At 46.3% G+C, this 22,500-nt stretch overlaps 1 protein-coding gene across 2 annotated transcripts in view; it reads left to right on the forward strand.

Moving 5' to 3' along the window:
* LOC137427185 (syntaxin-binding protein 5) overlaps positions 1 to 22,500 on the forward strand; it is a 331,945-nt gene that overhangs the window by 230,276 nt on the left and 79,169 nt on the right. For both annotated transcript variants that reach the window (XM_068116437.2, XM_068116439.2), the window contains exons 16-17: positions 8,228 to 8,355; positions 9,202 to 9,327. In XM_068116437.2, the coding sequence (XP_067972538.2) occupies positions 8,228 to 8,355; positions 9,202 to 9,327 (254 nt within the window). The remainder of the gene's footprint in view (positions 1 to 8,227; positions 8,356 to 9,201; positions 9,328 to 22,500) is intronic.

The following is a 22,500-nucleotide window of genomic DNA, read 5'->3' on the forward strand; positions in this document are numbered from 1 at the left end:
TACAGTCCTCATATCCGCAACAATATATATATATACAGACTTGGCATTTAATATGGAATATTTTTTTTGTGGGGGTGAACTTACTTTTCAAGATGACTTAGAACCAAAAGTTCATTGGAATTATGTTGAAATTATTCTAGATTTTGTTAATGTGACGTTTAAAAGAAAAAAACCACATTTGACATTTCAAAGCAAATAAATTGATCCTCGAAAGTGATGTAAACTGATATCCAACTCAATTCACGGACAGTACTGTGTTAAACTTCTGTACATTTTCCAGAAGTATCTCTTTATTTTGCAAATTAGCCAAAAAAAAATTCAACAAAAACAAAAGCTAAATTATGACTGGGATTACGGACAGTAAAATTACAGTTCAGTACTTCGTGTAACCCCCACGAGCATTCAGGAGAGCACGTACACGTTGAGGCATGCTGTTCACAAGATTTGCCAAGGTTTGGACAGGAATTGTTTGCCATGCAGTGACAATAGTCTGCTACAATTCACGCACAGAGGTCGGCTGCTGGTCCAAGTTGTCGATTTGATGCGTTAATTCTGCCCACAAGTTCTCTATCGGATTCATATCCGGGGACATGGCAGGCCACTCCACATGCTCTACACCACATTCAGCAAGAAAGTGTTGGATCATGCGAGCACGATGAGGCCGTGCATTGTCATCTTGGAAGACAAAGTTTCCTCGAAAGGCTGCACGAGCAAATGGAAGCAATGTTTCTTCCAGAATGACCCTGTACTTGAACTGGTTCAGCTTTCCATTCAGAACAACCAGGTCAGTTTTGCCCCCTGCATGAAAAGCAGCCCAAACTGTCACCTCACCACCTCCAGCTTGGACTCTTGGCACTATACAATCTTCGTTGTGGGCTTCATGCACTTGTCTGCGCACTCGGACGCGGCCATCTTGATGATAGACCAGAAATCTAGACTCGTCACTGAAGGTCACGTGATTCCAGTGTCCTGGCTGCCATTGACGGTGCTCTCTGGCCCACTGCAATCGGCGCTGGCTGTGTTGTCTGGTCAGGCGTGGCTTTCTCAGGGGACGCCTGGCACGATAGCCTGCTTGAACCAGTCGTTGGTTGACTCGCCTTCTGGATACAGGCACATTTGTCAGTTAATGCCACTCAGCCCTACGCCGATTAGCTGAATTGGTATGGCCATTGCAGACTAACCGGTGCAGCTGGTGATCATCTCTCCTTGTGGTTCTGCGTGGACGTCCTGGCCTCGGTATTGGAGTAGGTACACCCCTCTGAGCATTTTGTTTCAGGATCTTTGACACCTGACCTTGAGTGATGCCATACTGCCGAGCAATAGCACGCTGTTTCATGCCAGAATTTCGTAAAGCCACCACTCCATGACAAACAGCATTGTCAAGTTGTCCGACCATCTCCAGAGGAAGCGGCAATAACTTTTGTAGACGTGCAGCAGTTGTTTTCCACTAATACAGAACGCAACAACCCTTGTATACCCGATTGTGAAGCCAATCGTCAAATGTACCTGTCCTTACATTTTGTCACGCCACCTGTGATATAATCCTGTTATTGACTTCTTGCTGCGAAAGACATTCAGTGACATGGTTCTTTCAACAAAGACATCACCGAAGGGTAAAAAAAAAAAACACCAGATTGATATACTGAGTTCAGAAAGTAAACCCAAGTCAAGAAAAAAAAAAATTCCATATTAAATGCTATATATATATATATATATATTTATATATATATATATATATATATTTATATATATATATATATATATATTTATATATATATATATATATATATATATATATATATATATATATATATATATATATATATATATATATATATATATATATATATATATATGCATCTGTATGGAAATATGCATACATACACATATGATACTATATATATATATATATATATATATATATATATATATATATATATATATATATATATATTATATATATATATATATATATTCATATATATATATTTTTTTATATATATATATATATATATATATATATATATATATATGTATATATATATATATATATATATATAGTATCATATGTGTATGTATGCATATTTCCAGACACCACGATATATACATATTGTCGTGTGATTTGCCCTCGGTGAAGATTGGGCAATCACGGATGGAATCGAGCTTAACGAGGCGACAATCAATCCAATGGTAGATCATACACTAGAAAGGGGGTTTGGGAAGAATGCCGCTGCTTACCTGACGGCCCCGCGGTCTTCACCTGCAAATTAATAACTCAAACCAAAAGCGGAGTTGCTGTACAAAAATACGTGGCTTTATTGCCGGACTCCGATAACAAAGAACGCGACGGAAGATAAATGTCCTAAATCGGGACGTCCCCACACCTCACTTCAAATACAAGACAATGGTAAGGATAAATAAAAGAAACGTTGTTTGTGGATGCGAGCTTATCTGTCCGTGGATGTAGCGTCCGTAAGGAATCGTCCAGGCTCTGTGGTGTTCGCTCTCCGTCAGGCCCACGTACGCCGCTGCCGGCAAGCCTCGCGCCTTGCGCGATCGCCCGCGAGGTCTCGTGCGTGAACGCCGGGAAAGAGGATCATCGGTGCTCCAACGTGTCTCCAACGTCCATCGTCAAGCAGGCAGTTTGCGGATCGCAAGGGAAGAGGTCCGAACGGGGAGAAAGGCAAAAGCAGAAGGGAGGTCCGGGCAGGAAAGAACCAAAGCGAGAAGGACAAAGGGAAGAGCTCAAAATGCCGGCGAGCGAGAGGTTTTACTGGCGGTCTTCTGACGTCAGCTCGCTTTCCCTCCAACCAGTGCGAGGCTTACTCGTAGCCTTTCCTGCCTTCTCACGTCACCGGTGCTTCTCCTCCAACCACTGCGTCGCTTTTTGGTCGTCGTTTTGCACCTTCTGCACTGATTGGCTGTGGTGTCATTGGTCGGTGGCCAATCAGTGTGTTGCTCCTTCACCTTCCTTACCCCCAATCACGGGGGAGCTTTCTGCCACTCCCCTGACCAATTGCACATCCTTCCATACTCTCCAATTGGTGCTCTGGTTTTTGCGCGCCCTTCCCCCCGTCAATCAAGAATCCTTCTGGGTGTGGCTATTGCCTGCCTGGCCGATGTCTGCTTGCCATGGCGCCGTTGTACGCGGCCGCTTTCTGTTGGTTCTTCCGGTCAGTTTTATTGTCTTGTGGTGGAGGGGGAATTTAATTAGTGTTGTGCTAATGGGCCTATCTAATGTCGATGGGATGTATTGCCTTAAGGGACACCGGGGATGTTCACAGAGGGAACGACACCCAATCGAATTAGCATAATCCCTACGCTAGTTAACAAGCCCCGCCCCCTCATGGCGGGGACACATAGCCAACTTATCCGACATCTGGTCTACACAGAACTTATTATAGGTGAGGTTTCCTATCACGACAGACGAAGCACCTACCGATGCTGATCTACATAAATCTATAAATCTATACAGTCACGTGAAAAACTAAGTACACCCCATGTAAAGTTTTGACTTTTTCAACATATTTCAACATACAGCTATTTGATCTTCATTCAACAATATTGATAGATAAAGGTCATATAATATAACATATATCATGAAACATTTACATTTTGTAGTCCATTGTATAATTTAAATAAACATAAATGCAAATTTCGCATGTGGAAAAAGTAAGTACACCCCCACATTTATCACTACTTCAAGTACCTAAAATTAGAATCAGGTGCACCAGCTCAGGCGCAAATGATTAGAACATCGTTAGAGAGGATCTTGGAGGAACCTGTCTTATTTAAACCTCAGACATTTCGTTTGGTTTGCTCTTTGTTGTTGAAGTGTGCAGCGTCACCATGCCTAGATCAATAGAGCTCTCTGAGGCCTTCAGAAAGAAGGTTATAGATGCCTACGAGTCTGGGATGGGATTTAAAAAGATCTCCAAACAATTTGAAATCAATCATCCGACTGTCCGGAAGATCATCTACAAGTGGAGAAGATTCCAAACAACTGCCAACTTGTTCAGGCCAGGACGCCCCAGCATGTTCAGCCTGAGAGCAGACCGCAAGGTGCTGAAAGAAGTCTCTAAGAACCCCAGAATGTCATCACGGGACCTACAGGTAGCTCTTGCCACTGTTGATGTCAAAGTGCACGAGTCAACATTAGAAAGAGGGTGCACAAATTAGATCTACATGGGAGGTGTGCCAGGAGGAAACCTTTGCTGTCCAGAAAGAACATAAGGGAAAGACTAAAGTTTGCCAATGAACACCTAGGCAAAGACCAGCATTTCTGGAACAATGTGCTCTGGACAGGTGAGTCAAAGGTAGAGCTATTTGGCCACAGTACCAGAAGACATGTTTGGCGAAAACCAAAGACAGCATTTGACCACAAGAACCTGATACCAACTGTAAAGCATCGTGGTGGAAATATTATGGTTTGGGGCAGCTTTGCTGCATCAGGGCCTGGGCAGCTCACCATCATAGAATCCACTATGAATTCTTTTTTGTCCCAGAAGGTGCTTGAGGATAATGTGAGGCCATCTGTCGGAAAGTTGAAGCTCAACCGAAGGTGGGCCTTGCAACATGACAATGACCCTAAACATACCAGTAAATCCACCAAGGAATGGCTGAAAAGAAAGAAATGGAGGTTTCTGGAATGGCCAAGTCAAAGCCCGGATCTAAATCCCATCGAGATGTTGTGGGGGGATTTGAAACGAGCTGTGCATGCAAGAAACCCCTCAAACATCGCACAGCTGAAAGAATTCTACAGGGAGGAGTGGGCAAAAAATTTCTCCCAGTCGATGTCAGAGACTGGTAAACAGTTATAAGAAACGCCCACTTGAGGTTGTTTCTGCCAAAGGGGGCAATACCACCTATTAGAGCCAAGGGTGTACTTACTTTTTCCACATGCGAAATTTGCATTTATGTTTACGGTATTTAAATTATACAATGGACTACAAAATGTAAATGTTTCATGATATTTGTTATATTATATCACCTTTATCTATCAATATTGTTGGAATGAAGATCAAATAGCTGTATGTTGAAATATGTTGAAAAAGTCAAAACTTTACATGGGGTCTACTTACTTTTTCACGTGACTGTATATGCCTACCCAACCAACATAACAATATATATATATATATACACAGTGCATTCAGAAAGTATTCAGACCCCTTCACTTTTTTCACATTTTGTTATGTTGCAGTCTTGTGCTGAAATCGTTTAAATTCATTTGTTCCCTCATCAATCCACACTCAATACCCCATAATGACAAAGAGAAAACAGGATTTTAGAAAGTTTTGCAAATTTATTATAAAGAAAAAACTGAAATATCACATTTACATAAGTATTCATACCCTTTGCTATGACTCTTGAAATTTAGCTCAGGTGCCTCCAATTTTTCTTGATCATCTTTGAGATATTTCTACACCTTGACTGGAGTCAACCTGTGGTAAATTCAATTGATTGGACATGATTTGGAAAGGCACACACCTGTCTATATAAGGTCTCACAGCTGACAATGCGTATCAGAGCAAAAACCTAGCCATGAGGTCAAAGGAACTGCCTGCAGAGCTCAGAGACAGGATTGTGTCGAGGCACAGATCTGGGGAAGCCTACAAAAAAATTTCTGCTGCATTGAAGTTTCCCAAGAGCACAGTGGCCTCCATAATTCTTAAATGGAAGAATTTTGGAACAACCAGGACTCTTCCTGGAGCTGGCCGCCTGGCCAAACTGAGCAGTCGTGGGAGAAGAGCCTTGGTAAGAGAGGTGACCAAGAACCCGATGGTCACTCTGGCTGAGCTCCAGAGATCCTGTGTGGAGATGGGAGAAACTTCCAGGACAAGCATCACTGCAAAACTCCACCGATCTGGGCTTTATGGCAGAGTGGCCAGACGGAAGCCTCTCCTCAGTGAAAGACACATGAAAGCCTGCTTGGAGTTTGCAAAAAAGCACCCAAAGGACTCTTAGACTGTGAGAAACAAGATCATGTGGGCGTTCATGTTGTTGGGGCGTCAAAAATTCATCAGACAGACGGACAGACACAAATGGCGTATTTTAGTATGATGATGATTTGACATTAATGGGTTCGTATATGTGGATCAGTGACAAAAAAAATCTCAAATGAATTCATTTTAAATTCAGGCACACAACAAAACGTTAAAAAAAGTCAAGGAGTGTGAATACTTTCTGAAGGCATGGTATCTCATCTGGACAGAGCAGTAGACTGCACAGAGGGACTGGGACGACAAGGAATGGGCTCCAGCAGCACAACGTTATCACATAATACTTCCAAGGCACCATGGACGGCATGTGGATGTCCCTATAGCAGCCGCACCGCACCTGGAGCAGGACGCATGGCTCCGCAGAGCACCGGATGCCCTAGGTCTCATAGCAGGGTCTCCTGAGGGACGTCCATCCGGTGTGAATCGTAAAACCAAGCTTTTCACTACCGTTTCCACAAGCAGGTTCAAGTATGGTGAACATGTCAATAACATGTGAGCAATAAAGCAGCCCAAGCCCTCATGCGAAAGGTCACTTTTGGGAGGAAAGTGGACCAGCAAGACCCTACCGCACACGCTGACGTCAGCAGGAGAATAACCACAGGGGGGCAAGGAAGGGACAAAATGGCCGCTTCCAAAATGTCAAAGTAATAACATAGTAACACGTTAGTCAGGTTCACTATGTTTTTTCGTTCAAAATCATGGTAGATTAGCAAACCTATACATTTTTGGAAACGTTATTACATGGAAAATCTGAAAATCAATGTTTACATTTGCCAATTCCGACCAATTCGATTCGACCAATTCGACCAATTGACCAATTCCATTCGACCAATTCGACCATTCGACCAATCGCTTCGATCGACCATTCGACCATTCGACCAATTCGATTTGCCAATCAATCTGACCGACCTTTGCTTGTGTGGAACGGACTGTGAAAACGATGCGGACTATATTGTCGGATACGACACACAGGACAGTTATGACGAACTCTAAATGGCATATTCTGTAATCGTGTATGTTTGATGCCATTGACTGCCTGTGTATATTTTGTCATTGACTGCCTGTGTAGATGTGAAGTTACACTGACCGCATCTGTATGTATGATTTTGCTGACTGCCTGTGTATGTTTGGTGATATGAATTATTGTGACACATTTTGATGTTATTAACTGCCTGTACAAAATGATAACATGTATTTGATTATGCAACTTATCACGAATATAAAGACAGTATTTTGCAATTCAAAACCTTTGATTCGTGTCTTACCATTCCCCATAGCACTAATTTGATACTTTCATTGGATTCCTTGTCCCTGAAAATATAGGTTTAGTATATTTTAAAAAGTTTTTAGGGTAATTAGAGGCAGAAATAGAACGAAATATGTATTTTACAGTGGCCATTTTGAAAATCCAAAATGGCCGCCATACAGGTATCTCTCCAAATGTAAACATTGATTTTTAGTTTCCTTATGCTATAACATTTCCAAAAATGTATAGGTTTGCTAATCTACCATGATTTTGAACGAAATATCATTTATTGACAGAGTGAACCTGACTACGTGTTTGTCCCGGTGTGTTGTTTTCATTACAAAGGGAAGGATGTAGATTTTTCGTTCTTTAGTTTTCTTTCCGCATGGCCGTGTCGTTCAGTTGACATTCCCTCTGCCCGGTGCTCTCTAAAGACTGGCGAAGGAATTAATTTTGGGAAACATGAATGAATAATTTATCATTCTTTCCTGTGAAAGGCCTTGGAAGTTTCTCGGCGCATCATCTGTGAGATCACCTCTTTCCTACCTCTTCAATCTGTGCGTGTTTGTCCAAAATGGTCGTTTACGTATTTGTTTCGGACTGACACTTGCAGACATTTGCAGACACGTGACATTCTCTTTCTGATATGTAAGCTCTTGAGTAGGCCGGAAGGATGACCTAAAGGTAAGCACACTCACCTCTGAGGTATGTAGCTTGAGTTTGATTCCCGATCTAGTTATAAATCGTCACTCTGCTGTTCCGCAGACATGTCGTCTATTTGGAATGCTTAGGATGTTTCGTGTCCCAACAATTGGCAGCGACAGCAGGAGTGAAGTTTTACCAAATACACCTGTTTGGGTCTTTGTAGTAAAAACCATGAAGAATTTTTATCATCTTCTTTTTAAAAATCCTTTCTGTACGGATTTGTACCTGAGTGGGATTGTCTGCATCCGAACGCATATTTAACCCACGACTCTTGCAGGTGCTGGAGGTGCGTTTCCTTGAGGAAGGTGAACCTTGCAATGAGAGCCCAGAAAATGAGAGTGCAGCCCCGACGACGCCACATGGAATCTCAGAGGGCCAGACATCAGAGGGAGGGCCTCAGCTTCGGTGAGAACAAGTGCTGTGGTTGGTGTGGGGTGTGGGCACGGTTTGGGGTGCTGATGTCGTGGTTGGTGTGGGGTGTGGGCATGGTTTGGGGTTTTGATGCTGTGGTTGGTGTGGGGGTGCGGGCACGGTTTGGGGTGCTGATGCTGTGGTTGGTGTGGGGTGCGGTCACGGTTTGGGGTGCTGATGCCGTGGTTGGTGTGGGGTGCGGGCACGGTTTGGGGTGCTGAGGGCCGTGGTTGGTGTGGGGGTGCGGGCACGGTTTGGGGTGCTGATGCTGTGGTTGGTGTGGGGTGCGGGCACGGTTTGGGGTGCTGAGGGCCGTGGTTGGTGTGGGTGCAGGCACGGTTTGGTGTGACGATGCTCGAGTTCACATGGGTGCGGTTTGGTGTGACCTTTGCTGGACCTGCACCCTTTTCCCAGATTCGAGTTACCGCCAAAGGATACAAATAATAACACGTATATAATTCATTAGCCCATTAAACACCTGTCATGTAATTGAGTCATTCATGTGGGTTTCAAATCAACCCCAATGGTCTTCGTCACACGGTCCGACTTTACGCTCATTCTCTGTGCTCTTTGGCTTCTCTTTCGTCCATGTCCAGTTGTTTATATGAATGGGTCACTCGACTGGTGAATGAATTCTCTCTTTGCACTGATGAATCACCTCCATGCACTCCCGCCTCTTATTGAGAGCACTGTGTACACCGATCGACCTCACCCAGACTTTAGCTTTATCTACACCATAGTCCCAACTCAAAGAAACCCGAGTTAGTTTTGGGATTTTACATTCATAGGTCTTGAGCTATGGCTTGAAATAGTCTGAAACGGTATTATTGTGGTGAGCAGGGCACGTGTGGATCCACTAAGACAAGGTCCTGGTTTCCAGGGTGAGTTGGTGGTGCTGCTGGCATGGGCGGAGGGTGAGCCTGCACCTCAGATCACGTGCCTTGAGGCCAGCGTGACGCTGGGAATGTGAGTTTGCACGTGACATGTAAAGATGGCTTGGTACATCGAGCTTTAGATTGAAAACTTTGGTCACTAGCTCATGATCAACAGATATCGCAGCACGAGGTTCCAGCAGTGATTCAAATGACCTCAATCACCTCTCTTTGTGTGTGTGTGTGTGTGTGTGTGTGTGTGTGTGTGTGTGTGTGTGTGTGTGTGTGTGTGTGTGTGTGTGTGTGTGTGTGTGTGTGTGTGTTTGCACCAACTTGGTTCTGTTCACTGAGCACTTTGCTAACAACAACTCTATACATTAAACGCTATACACTAAACACGATACACGAGCCTCGATTCTGTATACATTTAAAAAAACGTTTTATCTGGAGTACCCGGCGTTGCTCAAGCGAAAAATAAACATTAACATATTTGAAATGAGGGCAAATATAATGAAAAAGCAATTACATCCAAATCAGAATCCATCACAAATGTCAAATCATCATTTTTACCTTTTTGTTCAATGTATGCTGGTGAATGTGCCGTTCATCACGTTTCTGAGTTCAGTATGATGACGTTTAGGAAGAAGAAGAAGCCCTACCACCAACTTCGACCGCTTCCGGAATTGTTTTATTATTTGTGTTCAAATGTCTGGTGATTGTTTTGTATTTATTTATGCGAATGTGTACTTGTATATAAGTATAACTGTCATCAATCAAAAAGGTTTGGGCACTATAGAGCGATTTTTAAAAAAAATTCCAAAATAGGAACCTTTTTTTTTTTTCCCCCAAAAATTTTTTTGGGCCTAAAACATTCCCAAGCAGTCAATGATGAACCTCTGAAAATTTGACGAAGATCCGTTCAGCCATCTCTGAGAAAAATGGCGACACACGGACCAACGGCTCTCTTATACAGTAGATTTGCGCCAGCTTTTCAAGCCAAACAATCTGCAGATCGGATAAGACTAAATCAATAAAAAACAATCCGCAAATATTTGAACACAAATACATCAAACAATTCCGGAAGTGTACGAAGTTGGTGGTAAGACTTCTTAGATTATATAGATTGTTATTTACAGTATTTACAATATTTATTATTTATTATTACAGTACGGTATTTACCACACAGAGAATATAAAAATACCAGTACTGTTGTGGAAAACCAATCAGGTCCACACAACTTTAGTCCAACGGGTGGTTTAATTGCATTTAGATCATGACATCATCCTGTAAAGTAGGAAATACAATAAGTATACGATGTGACATCACATGGGACCATTCATAACATTCAATGCAAGCAAGCTGGATATTCTATGCAGGCGTACCGTTAGCGAGTCTACCAGATGTAACGTGTCACAGGAGAAGTCTCGGAGCACCGTCCGCAGCAGCGGGTCTTATAGTCACGCCCCTAGTGGTGTCAACGAGCAGCGAGCATCACCCCGGGTTCAGTACGAATACGATTTCACTACATTCTCCCCCCGTCAGAATTATACGGCAGCGCGGCTAAAAGCGAGTGAGCGTCAGCACGAACAGGGTGCGGAACATCAGTCGACCCAACCGTATCGGGCCGGGCGGCGAATTTCTCTGCCAGCACGCGTCCGAAATTCCCCGGGTACGGCATCACGTATCCCTGTGTCCCCGGCGTCGGAGGCGCCAACAGGGTCGGGTGACGAAGGGGGTAACTCCAAGTCGTCGGGCCCAGGTAGTCTCGGCGAGGGGAGGGTCGGTAGACTTTCGGCGATGGGAGCGTCGGGAGAGGCCATAGTCTCATAGATGGGTTCGATCGGTTCGTCCGATTCCCTACTTAGGTCGGCAACCCCGCAAGGCGCAAGGTGACGGACGGAGACAGTAGTCTCACGGCCATCAGTCGTCATCACACGAGCATGCTCAGGATTAGCCTGGAGAATCTGCACTTTGTCCACTAGGGGGTCGTACTTGCTCGCGCGAACCGCCCGTTTAAGGTAGGCCGGCCCGGGCCCAGCGAGCCAACTGGGCAAAGACCGTATACACCCCGAGCTCCTGGGGTGGTGGAAAAGTCGCTCGTGGGGAGTTTGGTTGGTTGCCGTACTCAGGAGAGCCCTGATCGAGTTCAACGCCGCAGGTAGCGACCAAGCCCATTTATCGAGGCCCCGGCCGAGGGTCCGGAGGTTGAGCATGACGGCCCTCCAGATAATCCCGTTGAAGCGTTCGATCTGCCCATTAGCCTGGGGTCTGTACGGCGTGGTGTAACTAGAAGCAATGTTATTTTGGAGCAGATAGCCGCGCACCTCCTGAGACAAGAAGACCGCACCCCGGTCGGTATGGACATAGGCCGGGTAACCGAACATTGAGAACAAGTTCTGTAAGCATCGCATCACCGTGGCAGCAGTCATGTCCGCGCACGTATAAGCAAAGGGGAATCGCGAGTACTCATCAACGATAGTGAGCAGATAGCGAGAGCCGCTCGACACCGGCAATGGGCCCTTGAAATCCATCGCCAAGCGTTCCCACGGGCGCGTAGCCTTCACCAGAGTCCCCATGGGAGGGTTATAGAAACGCGGTTTGATTTCCGCGCAGATAGCGCAGTCGCGACAGATACGGCGGATATCGTCAATCGAGTATGGGAGATTTCCACACCGCACAAAATGAGCGAAACGCGTTACGCCGGGATGGCCCGCAGTGGCATGCAGCACCCGTAGGCCCTCCAAAGAGGTGATACCCGCGCATGTAGCCGGTCGTGATAAGGCATCGGCGGCCCGGTTATCCTTCCCCGGGCGATATTTGATGGTGTAACAGAAGTCGGCGAGTTCGATACGCCAGCGAGTGATTTTCTCATTCTTAATGCGCTGGGCGTGTAAGGTGTCGTACATGAACGCAACGCTTTGCTGGTCCGTGATGATTTGGAAGCTCCGCCTGAGTAAGTACGGGCGCCATCGCCGAATAGACTCGACGATCGCATACGCTTCCTTTTCAACGGACGAGTGTCTCCGCTCAGCGGTGGTAAGAGTCCGTGAAAAGAAAGCCACGGGACGCCCCCCTTGGGAGAGGGTCGCCGCGATGGCCTGATCCGAGGCGTCACTTTCGAGGACGAACGAGCCGCTCTCGTCGATTGTCGCCACGGCGGCTCGGGCGATGTCGGCCTTAAGGCCTTCAAAGGCCGTCAATGCGGCCGGACTCAGGGGGAAGGTGTCGCAGGCCACGAGGGGGCGAAGTTTCGCGGAGAAACTTTGCACCCATTTGGAGTAATGGGCGAACAGCCCAAGGGCGCGCTTCAGGGACGCCCGATCACAGGGAGGGGCCATGTCGAGCAAAGGTCGCAGACGCTCCTTATCCGGAGCGACAGAGCCATGGGTCACGGTGTACCCCAGAAGATCTATCGTGCGTAGGGAGTATCGGCACTTATCCTCATTCATAGTTAAGTGATACCTCTGCGCGACCTCAAGGAAGCGCTTCAGATTAGCATCATGGTGCCCTTGGTCATATCCACAAACCGTAAGATTATCGAGGTAGACGAAAACATCGGTTAAGTGCTCCCGCGCAACGAGGTCATGCATGGCCCTCTGGAAACAAGCGACCCCGTTCGTTACCCCAAAAGGCAATCGCGTAAATTGGTACAACCGCTGCCCCGACTCAAATGCGGTATAGATACGATCCGCCCTAGAGATAGGGATCTGGTGGTACGCACTACGGAGATCGAGAGTGCTATAGACCGAATACTGGGACACCTGTTGCACTAGCGCGTCCATCCCCGGAAGGGGGTAGGCATCCAGCTGTGTAAAGCGGTTAATCGTTTGGGAATAGTCGATTACCATGCGTCTGCGATGGGCCTCGCTGCGCACCACCAAGACCTGGGCGTGCCACGGCGACCTACTAGGTTCTATGATGCCGTCTTTCAAGAGCTGAGCCGTTTCGTCCGCAATGAATTGCATGTCTGCGCGAGAGTAGCGCCGTGATTTCACCGCGACAGGGGTGCAGTCGGAGGTTAGATTGGGGAACAGCGAAAGCGGCTGGACGTCCATTTGCGCTAGGGCGCACACCGCAAGCGCGTCGTCCGCCCCCACAACAAGCGTGTCAGGCCCACCAAACTCCATTACCAGACGTCCATGCAGCTTAAGAAAATCGTGTCCTAACAGAATATCAGCACATAATGCGGGTAAAACCATAAGGTGTACATCAGGGAAAACCCGTCCCTTTAGCACGAGTTTCAATCGGCATTCCCCCTTCGTGCTGAGTCGAAGCCCCTGGGAAGCCATGAAGATCCATCTCGTAGACCTCCAGATCCGCCATCCATGCCTGAGCACAAGTCGCTGGTCGATAAAACTATCCGTAGACCCTGTATCCACCAAGGCCCGAACACAATGGCCTTCGACCATGAGGGGAATAAGGGCTTGAGCCAGGCCAGACGAGGCTGCTGGGAGCGGGACTGAGCCCCCCGAATGGGCCGGACAAGCCTCGCGGGTGGATCCTACGCCAGCAGCAGTTTTGCGGTCGTGGCCGGAGTCTGCGTTGACCATGGGGAATCCATTAACGCCATCAGAGGGCTTTCCCAAGCATTCCGGTGTTTCGCGATTCAAAATCTGACAATTCTGACGGGAAAAGGCCTCCGTAGTATTTGAAATCGCCTTTTGACACTTTTGGCAGAAAAAGGCCTCCGTAGTATTCGAAATCGCCTTTTGACACTTTTGGCAGCAAAAGGCCTCCGTAGTATTCGAAATCGCCTTTGTCGGGGCATGGGCCACCGTTAGCTCGTGGACGACACGAGGAGAACGTTCCGCTGGGGCTTGGCGAGGCTTCAAAGCCCCTTGCGTGGCCCGGAGTTTGGTCAAGGACACGTACTTCGTGCCCGATGGAGGATGAGACGGTGGTGGCTGTCCGGTGACGCCCGCCAAGGACGTCTGAGCGCCCAGGGGCCCGCAGAGAGGGGCCCTCCCCTTCGAAGTCGGGTAAGGCGCCGGGTTTCGGGCTCGGCTCGCGGGCTCCGCAATGAGCCCATTCAAGGTCGCCGCGCCCGCGCGACCGCGACCGCGCGATTCAATGAGCCGCGAGCCGCGTGCCGTTTTCCTGCACACTCTCGCGTAATGTCCCTTTTGCGAGCACAAATGGCATATAGCGTCTCGTGCCGGACACACGAGCCGGGCATGGCGTGGCCCCCCACAGAAAAAGCATGCGGCCCCGCGTAAGGCCTTGGGTCTGGTCGTAACGGCAGCCGTCAGGGCTGGGTCTTCCTCCGGAGCATCCCGGAGTTCCGTCAGCGGGTCCGCGTCCTCGGCGGTAGCACTCTCCGGCCGGGCGTGTAGTGTAGTGCCCGCCAAGAGGCGCGTGCGATCATAGGTGTTCGATTGCATCCGCGCTTCAGTGTATACTTTCCCTTGCTCGAGTGCCGTAGCGAAGGTCAGGTCGGTCTTCTCTAAGAGCTTGAGCCTTAGTTCCTGGGAGGAGACCCCTGCAATGAAGGCATCTAAAAGAAGATCATCCTAAGGCTGCGCGGGAGTCCGTGGCTCCCTGATGCTGTCCAGCAAGAGCTGCCGGAGCTCTTGGGCGTAGTGGTCCATCGCCTCGTTGGGTTGCTGACGTCGCGTTTGCAGCAAATATCGTGCATACACCGGGCTTTTTTCCTTTATGTACAGCCGTTTGAGCTCCGCGATGGATAGGTCATACGTCGCGCATTGAGCGATAGAGTTGTACACCCGGTAGTCGATTTTTGAATGTAGTGTTGCTAGCTTCGCGGCAGCCGTCGGCGTGGTCTCAGGCTCGTCAAAATGATTCTCCAATGTTCTGAGCCAGTGCTTCAGTTGCAAGCCACCATCCGGGGCTTGCGGGTCGGCGCAGAATACGGCAACCGTCAGCGTCTTGTTGCCAGCCATGTCGGTAGATCTTAAATGCAATTAAGTGTTGTGGAAAACCAATCAGGTCCACACAACTTTAGTCCAACGGGTGGTTTAATTGCATTTAGATCATGACATCATCCTGTAAAGTAGGAAATACAATAAGTATACGATGTGACATCACATGGGACCATTCATAACATTCAATGCAAGCAAGCTGGATATTCTATGCAGGCGTACCGTTAGCGAGTCTACCAGATGTAACGTGTCACAGGAGAAGTCTCGGAGCACCGTCCGCAGCAGCGGGTCTTATAGTCACGCCCCTAGTGGTGTCAACGAGCAGCGAGCATCAACCCGGGTTCAGTACGAATACGATTTCACTACAAGTACAACACCCTGTACAGTACATAAATTCTTTAATGTAACATTTTAATGATTGACCTCATGTTTAAGATTGTTCTACATCTACATTTTCGGAGTTTTTCCCCCATTTTCTGGCCGAGAACAAGCCCAGCATTTCCAAAACCAACAACTTCCCTGATTGCAACTACATTTCCCGAAGTATTATTGCCAAGAACAAGAACTCCGCATTTCCTGGCTGTTCCTACCCTTCCAATCTTACACGGCACACAATGCCAAAACAATCACTTGGACTCACGTCTGCAAAATCATGATAGAGGCGACAACATTGAGGTGATGAAAGTGCTGAGGCAAGGGAAACCAGACAATCTGCAGATCGGATGAGAACAGCTCAAGCTCGACCAAATGATACATTGGAGGCTGTTTAAGGCAGACAATCTGCAGATCGGATGAGAACAGCTCAAGCTCGAGCAAATGATACATTGGAGGCTGTTCAAGGCAGACAATCTGCAGATCGGATGAGAACAGCCCAGGCTCGAGCAAATGATACATTGGAGGCTGTTTAAGGCAGACAATCTGCAGATCGGATGAGAACAGCTCAAGCTCGAGCAAATGATACATTGGAGGCTGTTTAAGGCAGACAATCTGCAGATCGGATGAGAACAGCCCAGGCTCGAGCAAATGATACATTGGAGGCTGTTTAAGGCAGACAATTTGCAGATCGGATGAGAACAGCTCAAGCTCGAGCAAATGATACATTGGAGGCTGTTCAAGGCAGACAATCTGCAGATCGGATGAGAACAGCTCAAGCTCGAGCAAATGATACATTGGAGGCTGTTTAAGGCAGACAATCTGCAGATCGGATGAGAACAGCTCAAGCTCAAGCAAATGATACATTGGAGGCTGTTTAAGGCAGACAATTTGCAGATCGGATGAGAACAGCCCAGGCTCGAGCAAATGATACATTGGAGGCTGTTTAAGGCAGACAATCTGCAGATCGGATGAGAACAGCTCAAGCTCGAGCAAATGATACATTGGAGGCTGTTTAAGGCAGACAATCTGCAGATCGGATGAGAACAGCTCAAGCTCAAGCAAATGATACATTGGAAGCTGTTCAAGGCAGACAATCTGCAGATCGGATGAGAACAGCCCAGGCTCGAGCAAATGATACATTGGAGGCTGTTTAAGGCAGACAATCTGCAGATCGGATGAGAACAGCTCAAGCTCGAGCAAATGATACATTGGAGGCTGTTTAAGGCAGACAATCTGCAGATCGGATGAGAACAGCTCAAGTTCGAGCTAACTCAACTCTTGAAGCTGAGAGAGCCAGACGATCTACTGAATGTGTGTGAATATGTCATGCCACAGGAAAACCCACTGCAGCTATCTTGCAAGGTGAGGCCTTGCAGTACAATTCTTCAACTGATTAGGCCTGCCACCCATCTGTTTCCATTGGCAATATGTCTCAAACTTGCCAGTACTGCCTTGCAAAAAATTGGAAATTGGAAACTCCTGGAATGTCTTGCTCAAATGGAAAGGTGACTTTGCCACAACTGCCACAGCCTCCAGAGCATCTAAAAAAACCTTATGCTGGCTGACACACCCATTTCAAACAACTTCTTAGCTAATATTAGAAAGTACAACTGCAGCTTTCAGATGACTTCTTTTGGTGCAAAACAGATAGATGGCATTCTCAACTTCATGCCGACTTTCAATGTTCAAGGACAAGTATACAACCGAATTGGATCTATGCTGCCACTACCAGGAAAAGAACAAACTTTCTTACAAATACATTTCAAGGCAGATGAGAATGAGCAGGCTAAGCAACGATGTGGCAACATTTCTGGAATCGAATTCGATATTGTCGGGAGCTGCAAGAAATGTTTCACAAGGACAACAAATATGTCCAGAGCTTCAAGACAGCCATGGAGAGCATGGGATCTGAGGAGGTGAAGGTCATTATCAGGGCTGACAAAATTCCGACTGGTGAACATGAGCGGCGATTCAATGCACCTGTTACAGATGACGTTGCAATTCTAATGGTCGGACAGGAAAGCGAACGGCGTGACATTATCCTTCAGCAACGTGACAGTCAAATATTGAGAGTATCTGAGACTCACTGTGCTTACGATGCGTTACAATACCACATCATTTTCATTTATGGAGAGGATGGCTATCACTTCAAATACTGGTATGTTAATCCAGCAACAGATGATCCCATTGTTCGTAAAAAAGTGTCATCTTTGGACTTCTATGCCTACCGAATTATGGTACGTGAAAACAACTTCAACCATCGACTAAGATGTCGCAGCCTTTTTCATCAGTTCATTGTTGACATGTATGCAAAAATTGAAACAACGACTTCTGCATATCAAGCTCAACCAAAAGACCCTGAGGGCAGAGAACTACGTCCACCTTCGAGATGCAATAGTCAATGATGGAAATACTCAGAATGTTTTGCAGTTGGTCATACTACCATCAACCTTCACTGGGGGACCTCGATACATGTTTGAAAAAACTCAAGATGCGATGGTATATGTTCGAAACTATGGCAGGCCTGACCTCTTCATTACATTCACTTGCAATCCATCTTGGCCAGAAGTCATTCAAGAGCTAATGGATGGACAAAAACCTCAGGACACGCATGATGTGCTTGCACGTGTTTTTCGACTGAAAGTAATTCGGCTTATGGACTTGCTAACAAAAGGTGCAGTATTTGGACAAGTAAAATGCTATATGTACTCTGTTGAATGGCAAAAGAGGGGACCTCCTCATGTCCACATTCTTTGGCTTTCTGAAAAGATCAGATTGAGTCAAATTGATTGTGCAATTAGTGTAGAACTTCCTGATCCACAAGAGGATCATGTCCTCTATGCCACTGTTACTAAAGAAATGATCCATGGTCCATGTGGAAGACTTGACCGACAGTCTCCCTGCATGAAAGATGTAAAATGCACAAAAAGATTCCCAAGAAATCTTCTACAAGAAACACAGACAGATCAAGATGGATATCCACTATACCGAAGAAGGACACCAGGAGATGGTGGCTTCACCACCAAATAGAAGCAACGTTGGAATGGTGAGCAAATAGTCATTGATAACCAGTGAGTGGTTCCGTATTCTCCTCTACTATGCAAGATATTTGATGCACACATTAATGTTGAATTCTGCAGTTCCATCAAGTCAATCAAGTATGTCTGCAAGTATATAAACAAGGGTAGTGACATGGCAGTCTTTTCTGTGCACAATGAGGCCAAAAACGAAGTGGAACAGTATCAAACCGCAAGGTACATCTCCAGCATTGAAGCACTATGGAGAATCTTGAGTTTTCCTATTCATGAGCGCGATCCCACAGTGCTACATCTTGCAGTCCATCCAGAAAATGGATAGAGGGTCTACTTTACAGATGAAAACATCCACCAGCGAGTGCAAGAACCACCAGCAACCACACTCACTGCTGTATTTAAGCTCTGCAAACAAGATGATTTTGCACGAACCCTGTTGTACTGTGATGTTCCAAAATATTACACCTGGCAAGCCACCAAAAAGATCTGGAAGAGGCGTGTGCAAGGTTCACCTGTTGATGGCCATCCTGGAGTCAAATCTGGTGATGCATTGGGCAGGGTATGCACAGTGCATCCAAACCTCTATGAATGCTTCTTTCTACGCCTACTTTTGCATACAGTCAGAGGACCAACATCATTTGCTGACCTCCGTTCGTTTAATGGCCAAATCTGCGATACATTCCATGAAGTCTGCCAACTGCCTTTTGGAGGATGATGCTCACTGGAATGCAACCATGATGGAAGCAGCAGCAACACAGTCTCCGAGCAGGCTCAGAAATCTTTTTGCCATCATGCTTAACCAACTTCACCTGTCCAGCCCTTAAGGGTTTTGGCAAACACACAAAGAGAGCTTGGCAGAGGACATTTTCATACAAGTCCAGAGAGAAAATCCAGGTTTGTGACAAAAATAGTGACAGGCTCTGCTTTAATACACTGAGGTCATGAAGATGTCTAAAGGTAAAAAGATGATTTCACATTTGTGATGGATTCTGATTTGGATGTAATTGCTTTTCCATTGTATTTGCCCTCATTTCAAATATGTTAATGTTTCTTTTTCGCTTGAGCAAGGTACTCCAGCTGTAAACGTTTTTATACTTTACTCGGGGTATCCCTGGTGTTGGTGTAGCGGCTAGGGTGCCAGCTTAGGATCCTAGGATCCTGGGTTCGAATCCCGGTCGATTGCTGAATTAACGCCAGGGGGGTTGACTCAGCCTGTCATCCTTCCGAGGTCGGCTAATTGAGTACCAGTTCACTGGTAATTCCCTGTGTGTCGTAAAAAGGCGACAAACAGGGTTGGCGGCAGGAAGGGCATCCGGCCGTAAAACATTGCTTCAAAAAGGGCACCAACAAAAACAACAACAACCATGGTGCCCGAAAAAGGCCAACCCCCGCTTTGCGGGGAAAAATGGCCTCTAAAGGTGTTTTTTTTTTTTTTTTTTTACTAGGGGTACAAATACAAATACAACTTTGTCTTTCCACCTTCCCTTCTCACTCTTACTCCCAAAACGGAGGGACCTGTTAAAGGATCCCCTCACCCCCCCAGAGGGACCCCTACCCCAAAATATGTATATGGAGGATATGTTACCCCTCCCTCTCCCCTCACATCTCCCTTCCCCTCCCCCTTCCACTCCCTTCTTCCCCCCTCCCCTCCTGCCTCCCCCCTTTCCCACCCTTCTCCCCCCCCCCCCCCCCCGCAACTCCGGGTACTTCAGCTAGTATATATATATAACCAAAAAACGGTCTGTGAAGCCGTGAAACTGACTATGATTATGTCTATTAATTACGTACTGTTTGAACGCTGGTTGCTTCATGTCTATTAATTATGTACGTTTATTAATTACGTATTGTTGGAATATACCTTTTGACCCTTTAGACTGCTGAGATCCCTTAGACCTATGAGGACCCTTTAAGTTCCCCAATACCCTTAAGGCCACCAACAGCCAGAAAGACCACAAAGACCCAAATGACACTGAAACCCCTGAAGACCCTTAAAGACTCAAGAGACCCAGTTGATCCAAAATAACTGGAAGACCGCAAAGACACAAAAGACACTGAAGACCCCAAATACCTAAAATACCTTAAGGACACAAAATACCTCAAAGACCCTTAAAGACCCAGAGGACCCTAAAGACATTGAAGACCCAAAAGACTCTGAAGACCTAAAACCCTGAAGACCCCAAATACCCCAAAGACACTTAAAAACCCAAAAGACCCCCAAGACTCAAAATACATAGAAGACCCAAAATACCCCGAATACTAAAAATATCCTGAAGACCCTTAAAGACCCAAAATACCATGAAGCTCCAAAAGATCAAAAAGACCCCAAAGATGCAAAAGTTCCAAAGGACCCTGAAGACTCTTAAAGACCCAGAAGAACCAAAAAGTCCCAAAAAACCCTGAAGACCCATAAGACCCTTTAGACCCATTAAAGCCCAAGATCACAAAGACCCCCAATACCACTTTTACCTTTAAGACCCTTTCAATACTTTAGACACGTTTATATCCCTTCACCCTTCCAACCTTTTATACCCTTTATACACCCCTTAAGTCCCTTTTGGCCCCTTAGACCATAACACCATTTAGACCCCTTAGACGATAACACCATTTAGACCCCTTACATCCTTCAAACCGAATAGACAGCTTGGACCCATGACCATTTAGAGCTTTACACCACTTGAACCTTTTTAGATTATAAATAAATTACAAATAAATAATATCACCAATATTACAAATAAATTTGTACGAAACAAATGTTTGTATTATGATTGGTGTAAATCATGACAACACAGCAACTCAAATTCAGTCAGGTCATTATCCTCAGTTTATAGAAGCCCGTGCCTCTGCGGCGACGACGTGTGGTGAGGCGACACATACATAAACATATACATACACTGTGTATGCATATAAAAACATGCACACACACAAAGGTGGATACTTTGAGATCTGCAAGGTCTCTGTTCCACCTTCTGAAACCCGCACATGGAGATACCAAATGATGCACAAGCGTACACACACACACACACGCACACACATACACACACTCACACATGCACACACCCACACATGCACACACCCACACATGCACACACCCACACATGCACACACCCACACACACACACAAACACACATGCGCGCTTCTCCTTTTACCAATAGATGCAAAAATACTGTATAATTTCTCTTGTGGACCCGGAACCAAAGAATATATTTATAACGGCACACCCCTACCGCCTCGTCCTCTTAAACATCCTTAATAGTAAATGTCATCATTTTAAACTTACCCTGTGCATTGATAAGCCATAGACATGAGCTTCTCATCGGTGTTAAAAAGCAGCTAAATGAGATACGGTGTCTCCCCATGGGGAGTCTACTTGAGTGTTGGTAATGATGGCATTGCCCTTCCGATTGAAGACTCCATTAGGTAAATCACCATGCCTGCTATGTTCTCGAGAGGTAATCCCAAAAGGTTCAAAGTCCACTCACTGGCAGGGATGATAGGGGAAGTTGGGTAGATTGTGCCAGTCCTCAGCCCTTCCACAGGCCTTGCATAGACCTGCATTGTCAGGAACTTTTGCGGTACGGTCTGCAAGTTATCAACTCTTTGGCCGAGTTTATCAGGAAGTTCTCCAAATCTTTCCATGTGCCGAGGCACACCCTTTCTCTCAGGTGCTTTTCCAAATATTTTTCGGCTTCTTTCAGAAGTTTTGCGAGCCATTTTATGTTACAATCCTCACCTGGCACACACGAATTATGTTCCCTGCCCCCCCCCCCCCCCCCTCGGTGGACTTCGTTGCTGGGGGTTTCTGCACATGTGCGCTGGGCGTTCTGGGGCGGATTCCATCGTCATTTTGAAAGTCTCAAATTCCAGATGACTTGATCAAACGGGGTAACAGCCCGGGTTTACCCTATTTATATGTCAAGTTTGGAGGATGAATTTGAGAAAGTTTCCCTTATGCTGTTATATGGTAGGACTTTGTTATGATT

The sequence above is a fragment of the Myxine glutinosa genome, chromosome 5 (assembly GCF_964187855.1).
Source record: "Myxine glutinosa chromosome 5, kmMyxGlut1.1, whole genome shotgun sequence".
Taxonomy (NCBI): domain Eukaryota; kingdom Metazoa; phylum Chordata; class Myxini; order Myxiniformes; family Myxinidae; genus Myxine; species Myxine glutinosa.